At 37.6% G+C, this 9763-nt stretch overlaps 3 protein-coding genes across 3 annotated transcripts; 2 read left to right on the forward strand and 1 right to left on the reverse strand.

Moving 5' to 3' along the window:
- Positions 1-88: 88 nt before the first annotated feature.
- LOC124640097 lies at positions 89-2453 on the forward strand. Its single transcript, XM_047177738.1, has 2 exons — positions 89-645; positions 1172-2453. The coding sequence occupies exons 1-2, from the start codon at positions 454-456 to the stop codon at positions 2429-2431; spliced, it is 1452 nt and encodes a 483-aa protein (XP_047033694.1). The 5' UTR covers positions 89-453; the 3' UTR covers positions 2432-2453.
- On the reverse strand, positions 2451-3879 carry LOC124640098. Its single transcript, XM_047177739.1, has one exon. It carries the CDS (start codon positions 3771-3773, stop codon positions 2466-2468), a length of 1308 nt encoding a protein of 435 aa, XP_047033695.1. The 5' UTR covers positions 3774-3879; the 3' UTR covers positions 2451-2465.
- Positions 3880-8217: 4338 nt separating this feature from the next.
- Positions 8218-9762, forward strand: LOC124640003 (40S ribosomal protein S25). The gene is made up of 4 exons (XM_047177560.1): positions 8218-8335; positions 8555-8647; positions 9004-9187; positions 9637-9762. The coding sequence occupies exons 1-4, from the start codon at positions 8333-8335 to the stop codon at positions 9714-9716; spliced, it is 360 nt and encodes a 119-aa protein (XP_047033516.1). The 5' UTR covers positions 8218-8332; the 3' UTR covers positions 9717-9762.
- The last annotated feature ends 1 nt before the right edge of the window (position 9763 follows it).

The following is a 9763-nucleotide window of genomic DNA, read 5'->3' on the forward strand; positions in this document are numbered from 1 at the left end:
TTTTTTTTATTCCTTTATTTCTGAGGAAAAAAATAAAAATCAAAAAACACTTGATGACGTCACATATACGGTAGAATGAAGTAGTTACCTTAGCCTAGGCATTTCAATGTGAAGAAAACATCAAGTGTCACTGTCAATGTCACTTTTGGCATGAAGTACCTACCTATCTATACTATAAAAATATTATAAAGCTGAAGTTTGTTTGCTTGAACGCGCTAATCTCAGATCCGATTTCAAAAATTATTTCAGGGTTAGATAGCCCATTTATCGAGGAAGGCTATAGGCTACTTTTTATCCGGGTTAGTGCAGAGGTTCCCACGGGATGCGGGTGAAACCGCTGGCAGAAGCTAGTACCAAATAAAACTAGCGAAATTGATTAGCACAACATTTTCCTATCAACACCGCTTACTGTTATCACTATCAACTGTTGATTAAAATTATTTCGTCACTGAAATGGATCCCAATCAAACATATACGCCAATGAAGGAACCAAAATATTGTTTTGTACCAGCCTGCAAAAACAGTTCTAGAGATACTCAAAAAGCATTTTTTGCGGTGCCTAGCTCAGCAAAACAAGAGTGGTGCGATGCTGTGGGTATAGCATGTCCTAAACGTGTTATATATATATGCGAAGATCATCTCAATGTAAGTACCTAAACTAAAATGTTTTTTTATAAACCTGATGCCACAACCACACCACAACAATGCATTGTTCATGTGGTGTCAAAGGTTTTTGGCATGAGATTTGTCACTTGAATTTTGGGTAAAAATGTGATTAAAAATAATATAAAAAAATAACATTGTAAATATAGACATCGAATGTTGTTCATTCTTGGACAGAAGAAACACTCGACTCAATCCTACTTATATTATAAATGTGAAAGTTTGTGAGAATGTATGGATGTATGTTTGTTATTTAATCACGCAAAAACGGCTGGACCGATTTGATTGAAATTTGGTATGTAGATAGGTGATACCCTGGATTAACACATAGGCTACTTTTTATCAACACACCACACGGGCGAAGCCGCTGGCGGAAGCTAGTTATAAAATATATCTCAGAAACAATCTTATAAATTGTTTTATATACATATAATCATAATGATTTTAACTTACAATATAGGTTGTTTTGGGGACAAATATAAAATATCAATTATAATTTATCTTTTAGTTGCAGGAAGATGTGGAGAACTACCGGTATTGGATAACTATGAAAGTGCGGCCAAAATTGAAGTCTCGGTTACCACATTCTCTCAGGAGGACATTAATGGCAACTGTTCATCAAGAAATTATTGAACCTAGACCTAGCACATCTTCAACAGCTTCCTCCTCATTTCACTGTGAAAGTCCAGTCACTACAAAAGTCAGCAAAGGAGTACAAGTAAAACCAAGAACATCGGATAGAACTACTTTTTGTGCCATTTACAAAAAGAAGACAAAAAGACCTTTGCTTCAAGAAGATGATGAGATGGAAGAAGTGTTGTTGCCTTCAACACAAGGAAGTTCTACCTCTGTTGAAATGTCAGAAGTCTCATCAGAAATCTACACTAAAACTGTAATGCAGACCCAGAGAAGCTTTATGCTTGACCTTATTAAAAAAAAAACACAAAATTATATAGGCTTACCAAAGACTTATTATTGGTTAATTAATTATTTAGAAAGTAATCTAAATGTAAAATCTTTTGATATAATAGTAACTTTGTATAAAATTAAAAATAATACCCCATTCTACCAAATCTCAGATTTGTTTGAGGTATCATTAACCACATTATGGAGAATATTTTTCAGAACTTTGTGTGTTCTATCCAAGTTCTTTAAACAATTGATTTATTCCCCTCAAGTATATGATGTCAAAAGAAAGTTACCAGCCTCCTTCAATACCAATAAAGAATATTCAAATGTGTTTTGCATTATTGATTGTTTTGAGATAGAAATTGAAAAACCCTCAAATCCTATTTTCCAGTCTCTAACATGGTCACAGTATAAAAATGCCAATACATTAAAATACTTGATAGCTACAACACCGGATGGTTTTGTCAACTTTGTATCTGCTGGTTTTGGGGGACGTATATCTGATGCCAATATTGTAGAAAAAAGTGGTTTTTTGGATGTGCTGCCACCAAAGTGTACTGTATTGGCAGATAGAGGATTTAAACATGTTGATACTTTACTAAGTAGAAATCAGAATAATCTACTTCGGCCACCCAGTGTTGCAAAAGATCAAAAATTGTCAAAGCGGGATGCTATCAAAAGCAAAGTCATTGCCAGTCTGCGCATCCACGTTGAGAGGGTAATAAGAAGAGTTAGGCTATATAAATTGTTGAAACCACACTCTGTAATAAATAATAAATTAATTCAACATGCAGATGATGCTGTCATTGTGGCATGTGGGTTGATAAATCTACAAGGTTCTATTATTAAGAATGAATAAAACAAATAAAAGACAAATACTATGTAAATTGGTTTTATTTTGCACTTTGTAAAACAGAATTAAAAATAAATTGTTTCCAAAATTCTTCAGCTGCACCTAATAAATATGTCACATGTTTTTCATCATAGTCAACCCAGTACTTATGTAGGAGTTTTGTCTGTTCAAAACTAGGATCCGCAATACAAAACAGTCCTTTTAATTTTTTTGCTGCATGCATCTGTAACATTATCTGAGCTTTATATTTTTCATATAGTTCACCGTCTCTCACATAACTTTTCATTGTCTTATCACTTATGGGGCATTTTATTTCAATCACAAAGTCTTTACAAATTCCATCGGGTGAAACCCCTATGATAGGGGATATTAAAATCAACCCTGTGTGTTGAATTGCTCCTAATTCCTGTTCTAACTCCTTGAGTACTTCTTTTTCTAAAGTTTTGCCCCTTTTAATAGCCTTTGTTTCTGGCACCTTGTAACCTCCAAGAATGCTTTGTACTAAGGCACCATTCTCTGTTTTACAGTGAATGGCTTCATAGATCCTGGACCCTGTGACTCTCCCTTGACGCATAGAATGCCATAGTGTAGAGTTTGCCTGAGCTTTTGTAGCTTCAGCAATAGATTCTACTACATCTTCGGTAATAGTTGTTGCAGAAAATGATTTAAAATTGTCATAGCAGTGATCATCTGCTTGGTGTATAAAATGCAGCACTACATTAAAAACACTAAAGTCGCTCAACTGGGGCTGTTGATTTCCACAGTAATTTAAAATCAATCCCGTTGTGACTTTACGTCTCTTGCATTCTTCGGAAAACATAGCGATATTTACAGTCATGTCAACATTATCTGGAGCTCTTTTCATTTTGCCAATGTTTTTTGCTAAGATGAATTTCTGGTCACCTACAGCTCCAGCAAGTTTTGGTTTACTCCAATAACACGTAGTTGACATAGTTGATGGTTCGTCTGACCGTTTTATGAGCCAAATTGCAAAGCATATGGCGTGTTTGCAGCCTCCTGCAGAAGCTGCACAGTCGTTGCATTGAACTGTGATAATCTTCTCAACAGATTCATCGATTACAGCTGTAACTTGATATAACTTATATTTCACTCTATGTTCGGGTGTTACCCTGCATTTAACGGTGCATGAGTTACCTTCTCGCTTGACTTCTACATATCCTACAGCTGTGTCAACATATGCTTCACGTGATGCTAGTAATGCCTTGGCACTACGTGTTTCTGCAATATTGTAGCATTCATTTTCGTGCATATATTGCAACAGCATTAAATAGTCCACTTTCGGCAAGTTTCTGCTATCGGCCACTACAAATCCTTCCGAAACCTTCATGGCGATTTAATAAAAACAGAATGAGAATAAAAATTGTGTTATGAACTCAATTGAAAACCAACACCACAAGTTTATACGCGAACCGCCTACAAGCAAGTTTGTCAAACTGACAATGCAATTGACATCTACCATTTTTTTACGGGTGACGGCGAAGCAAAGGTTTTATCGCCATTCCACCGTATGTAGGGACACGAAAAAAGTATCGATGCTTTGTTGTATCGAGTACATTCCAGTTCGATACCGATACTTTTGTACTCGATACTTTGCAGTCGATACTTTTACTCAATAAGTACTTTTTCCCAGGTATCGTATCGAATGAAGAATTTAATTTAACAGCGCTTTCTAGCTCACTCGTTGAAATGTTTTAAGACACTCTGTCTTAAAAAAAGAAACGACATTTGATTTCTGGAGCCACCATAAGAAGTTGGCACACACTAAAAAACAGAATAATAAAGCAAGTTCTTCATCACAGCCTGAAATGAAGGATGAATTAAGCTACTACTTATCGGCACAGGTTTCGCCACTTTCAGTAGATCCCTTAAAACAATGGGAAGATATGAAAGTAGTTTTCCCAAAATTATATTAATTGGCACGAGAATGAATATATATCAATCACTGCGACGTCAGTACCTTCAGAACGATTATTTTCTAAAGCAGGAAGTACCATCACAAAAATTCGAAACCGCTTATCTCCAAAAAGGCTCAACAAACTTCTATTTTTAAGTGACTCTACGGAGGAGGAATGGGAACTTTAATCTACTACGCGGGTGAAACCGTGGGACACTGCTAGTTTTTAGTATACCTCAACTTAATATTGTTTCCTTTTGCTACATTTTCGATTTGTTTCATTCATTCTATTTTCCATTTTTCTATTATTCTATTAAAGGAGATCATTCAAGTCTCGAACATTTTGTACCCAAAAATGAAAGTGCCGGCCAGAAGAAAAAAATAGTAGATTCTTGTAGAGAATAATGCCCTGAACATTTTTTACTACTACAAGAATTGTCTACAATTAACCCCCAGGCTGCTATTTGACTTTGAAAATAGCAAAAAATCCCACAATATTTGGAGCATTACATTACGGCCCCAAACTGGAGAAGGCAGCCGCTGCCTTCAAAGGACTCCTGCCCAATCTGGGAAGTCATCAAATGACCCCCCTCCCGCTGTGGGGCAGTCAGATTCTTACTGACTAAAACCCATCATGGGGAAACCAGGGCCGCGGTAATTCTTTCGAACAATCCCGCAGCCCCGATAGGCTTTGTCTCCGCTAAAAATATCTTAGTATTCTTGTCGAGGATGCCCTGACGATTTTTTACTTTTATAAGGAACGTTTTCGTTAACCCCCAGACTGCTATTTGAGTTTAAAGTGAATATAAAATCTATACTTGAATGTTACGACAAATACGTCCACAGTATTTTTTTAACTAATTGAACGTCTACGATCCCCCCCCCCTCCTGCTGCACACCGAGGAGACTTACTGATTTAAACCCATCATGTTCCTTCTGATAACGTACCAGGGCCGCGGTAACTCTTTCGAAAAATCCCGCAGCCCTGGCGGGCCCCACTGGGGTTTGCTGACTGTCTGAGGAGGGCTTGGGTCAACGCTCGGCACCGACACAGGCCTGTTGTTTCCAAGGAGGCGGAGGGACGATGAGCCTCCCTAAACTCACCGCCCACAGACCGACATCTATGGTGCCGGGAGTCTTCTCGACAAACGATGCGCGTGGTGTCTTCCACGTCCACGGCAGCTGCTGGGATGAGATGCGCGAACTCTCAGTTATTCCACCGCTTCGTTCTCTGGCATGCTTCACAGAAGGAGACGAAGGCATCCCATTCATGTGAGTGGGTCATAGTCCCTCTGTCTCCTTGGAGACAGACAACATGTGTCGTCGGCATGCATTGTTTACGCCCCCCTCAGAGAGTTAGCAAACCCCAGGTGGCCCGCTAGGGCCAAAACCTGCCGGGGCTGCGGGATTGTTCGAAAGAGTTACCGCGGCCTGGCTACATGGACAGAAGGAACATGGTGGGTTTAAATCAGTAAGAGGCTAATCGGAGCTAATCAGTGTAGCTGGGGCCGTAATCGTCGTCGGGGCAGTAGACGTTCGGTCTGTTAAAAAAAAAATAAACTCGACTCCCAAAAACACTGAAATGCAAAAAAAAATACTATTCTTAGGTGCATCGGCCTAGAAGTCGGTGGCGTATAAACTCAGGAACATCCATTAGACACTGTGTTTTTTTTTTGTAAAAAGGTTTTTATTTTTGGCTTTTCAGTGACGAGCATAGTTGTCACTATCCGCATTTGTGGAAAGATCTCATTAATACGAATAATATAAGCCCAACCACGAGGTAGTTTACATATTCAGTTGTCGAGTTCCCTCGACCTTCTCCGGTCTCCATCATCAGGTCAGCTCCAAACCTTCACTGTTGCATAGTGTTATCAGACGTACACCTCATTGTCAAGTTTTTAACCTATGCACGCCTACAATTTTCGAAAGTTGCCCTCGATTTCTCAGGGTTTCCATCATCAGATCCTGACCGGGTGATTATGGGACTACCTGGAAGGTATACCCTATCAAAAACAAAAACAAAATTGAAAATCGGTTCAGGCTTCTTCGAGTAATCTGTGAACATACATAAAAAAAAAGATCCCGACGAATTGAGAACCTCCTCCTTTTTGGGAAGTTGGTTAAAAAAATACTGTGGACGTTATTTGCCATAACATTCAAGTATAGATTTTTTATTCACGGTTCTCCCACTTTAAACTCAAACAGCAGTCTGGGGGTTAACCGAAGAGGTTCCTTATAATTGTAAAAATCTTCAGGGCATCCTCGACAAGAATCGTACGATATTTTTGTGGGGACAAAGCCTATCGGGGCTGCAGGATTGTTCGAAAGAATTACCCCGGCCCTGGTTTCCCCATGATGGGTTTTAGTCAGTAAGAGTCTGACTTCCCCACAGCGGGAGGGGGGTCGTTTGATGACTTCCCAGGTTGGGCAGGAGTCCTTTGAAGGCAGCAGCTTCCTTCCTCAGTTTGGGGCCGTAATGTAATACTCCAAACATTGTGGGATTTTTTGGTATTTTCAATGTCAAATAGCAGCCGGGGGGTTAATTGTAGACGATTCTTGTAATAGTAAAAAATGTTCAAGGCATTATTCTCTACAAGAATCAAGTATTTTTTTACTCTGGCCGGCACTTTCAGTTTTGGGTACGAAATGAATGATCTCCTTTGTGTAGGTACCAATACCATTTGTTTTTTATGTCCTGCTGAACTGAAGTAAAACTGACATTATTTACTAACTGATATTGACCTAGCAAATTTTGATCTAAAAAGTACTCGATACCTTGAAGTATCGATACTTTTATTTCGATACTTTAATGAGTACGATACTTTGTTATCGATTCTACTCATGAGTACGGTATCGATACTTTTGCTTCGATACCGTGTCCCTAACCGTATGTATGACGTCATTTGGTGCTTACGTCTTTTTAGAATACACCGAATTTCAATGCTGAAATTATGAATGAAAAGTACATATTTTCGAAAAATTGAAAAATATGGGTGCCTTATTTTTTAATTTACTTTTATGTAACGTAATAATACATGTAGGTTAAAAATATGAAATGTTGTCAAATGTTTTGAACCATGGACAGAGGTGTAAAAAATGGGCGCTTCTAAAAATTAAAGCTTTTGTTTATTTATTTGGTACTTTTTATGAACATTATCCTATCACGACGATGACCGCAGGCCAGTAACCGATTTCCATGACCTATTTCCTCCCGGGGAGCTGAAAAGTTTGTGATCGCATCCACGCTCGCACACAAGATAATACTTTTTTAAAACAAAGTAATACCCACAAAAACCTATTGGGGAATCGTGATCTCAATTTCATTTGAAGAATTTGATGTGTAAGGTGTTTGATGGCAGGAGTTAAGCCGATGGCTTAGAGCAAAAATGCTATATGGGACATCTCAGACTAAGAACGTCCGATGCTGGACAATGACCTCTCCATCTCCAAGATGGATGGATTTGTGTGCACATACTCACCTCGCTGTGCATGCGTGTGTACTTTAAGCTCTAGAGATGCAGCTGCCCATCAAAACAGAAAAGTAGAGAATTATTATGGGCATTTTTATGTTTCCTATAAATATATAATAATAATATTTAGGGAATTTTACGACATATCGTCAAAATAATCATCTTTATATAGTGTTTTTACAACATTTTTTTCTTCTTTTTGTGAACGCGTCATTAAAATTGTTAGATTATTGGAACGCATTGACACGTTTGGAAACCAAAACCTTGCTAAGTGTCTGTAAAAAAAAAACTGCATTTGACTATATTAAATCATTTAATTAAGTTGCTAAATAATAACTATTATGTAATTTTGATTTAATCAGTAAAAATAGAACCCATTTAACTTAAACAACACACCAATCGCTATGTGAACTTTTCCTGTCATTTTGTCTATGATATTTTTTTAACTTGGGTTTCTGAACGTAGACGTCAAAACGGACCGATTCATAGACAACATTCTTCAACCTTCTTTCCGGTTTCAAGATGGTGAGTGAATAAGCTGCCGCTTTTATTCTTTTAGTTTTTCATTGTAAAATTAGTGAATTTGCCATCTATCGATATAATAATTATCAATTTTAAAGCCTTAGATATTGTTTAATGAAATTTAGAGTCAGTTTGTGTCATCGGGAAAATTAATCCCCAAGCCTTGGGGATGTGTGGACCTCGTGGCGTGGATTGTTGTCAACAATGTTTTTGTAATTCCAGCCGCCCAAGAAGGACACTAAGGCTTCGGCCAAGCAGCCCCAGAAAACACAGAAGAAGAAGGAGGGATCCGGTGGCGGTAAAGCCAAGAAGAAGGTAAACACTTGTTACTAATAAAGTTAGGTTATGTATGCGTGCTAAGTTCAATACAATCCTATCTTACGGGAATAATGAAATGCAGCCATATTTTCTAATGAATCTGAACTAAAAACAGTGTGCAATTACTAAAACTTTATACTATATACGAAATCGCCAGTTTGTAAATTGTCCAAAGCAGTGCAGTAAAGAAACAAGGTGTTCCAAATGATTATAATACCCATACTTGAACTCTGTGAGAGTAAAAACTGATATATTGAGGCTGATGGCTACACCTTACCCCTTAAACTAAAACTATAATAATTTAAGAATAGACAAATGCATGTGTCACTCACACCTTTTTTTTCACATTGCAGAAGTGGTCCAAAGGAAAAGTTCGTGACAAGTTGAACAACCAGGTGTTGTTTGACAAGCCTACCTACGAGAAACTGTACAAGGAAGTGCCCCAGTACAAACTGATCACACCCGCCGTTGTCTCTGAAAGATTGAAGGTCCGAGGCTCCCTTGCCAGACGGGCACTCATCGAGCTTAGAGAAAAAGGTATTTAGTTTGCTGTATTTAAATACTGTTAACCTTTTGGTTTTAATGTAATATTATATAGTGGATATTGGGCCTACAAGGCTAACTAAAACAAACTAAAAACCACTTAATTTTGGTATAATTTCTACATCGTTTTGTCGCAGTCAAATTGTTTTTTAAGTGAATTTGTTTGCAACGCACCTATAGTCATCATAACCTTGAAATGAATTAATATTTTTTTTATGTGCTAAGGATGTTTCAAGATTTACTTCTATTAAAATTGTAATTTTTACTGCAAGTAGTGGAAAATAGGGAAAACCTGCCTGATAATTTAATAATGTTATGATGTTCCTCTTTTCTAGACAAACCATGACAGTTAAAACTGATATATTGAGTCTGAACTAGTAATAAATATTTAAATAATATTCCTTTGTATGTAGCATGTGCTTAATACCTTAATTTTGTTTCAGGTTTAATCAAACAGGTAGTCCAGCATCACGGACAGGTGATCTACACTAGGGCCACCAAGGGTGATGACCCTGTCGCATAAGATTATGTATAAGTAAAAAACAATAAAAAAAATCTACAAAAATGTAT

Source organism: Helicoverpa zea, chromosome 20 (assembly GCF_022581195.2).
Source record: "Helicoverpa zea isolate HzStark_Cry1AcR chromosome 20, ilHelZeax1.1, whole genome shotgun sequence".
Lineage (NCBI taxonomy): Eukaryota > Metazoa > Arthropoda > Insecta > Lepidoptera > Noctuidae > Helicoverpa > Helicoverpa zea.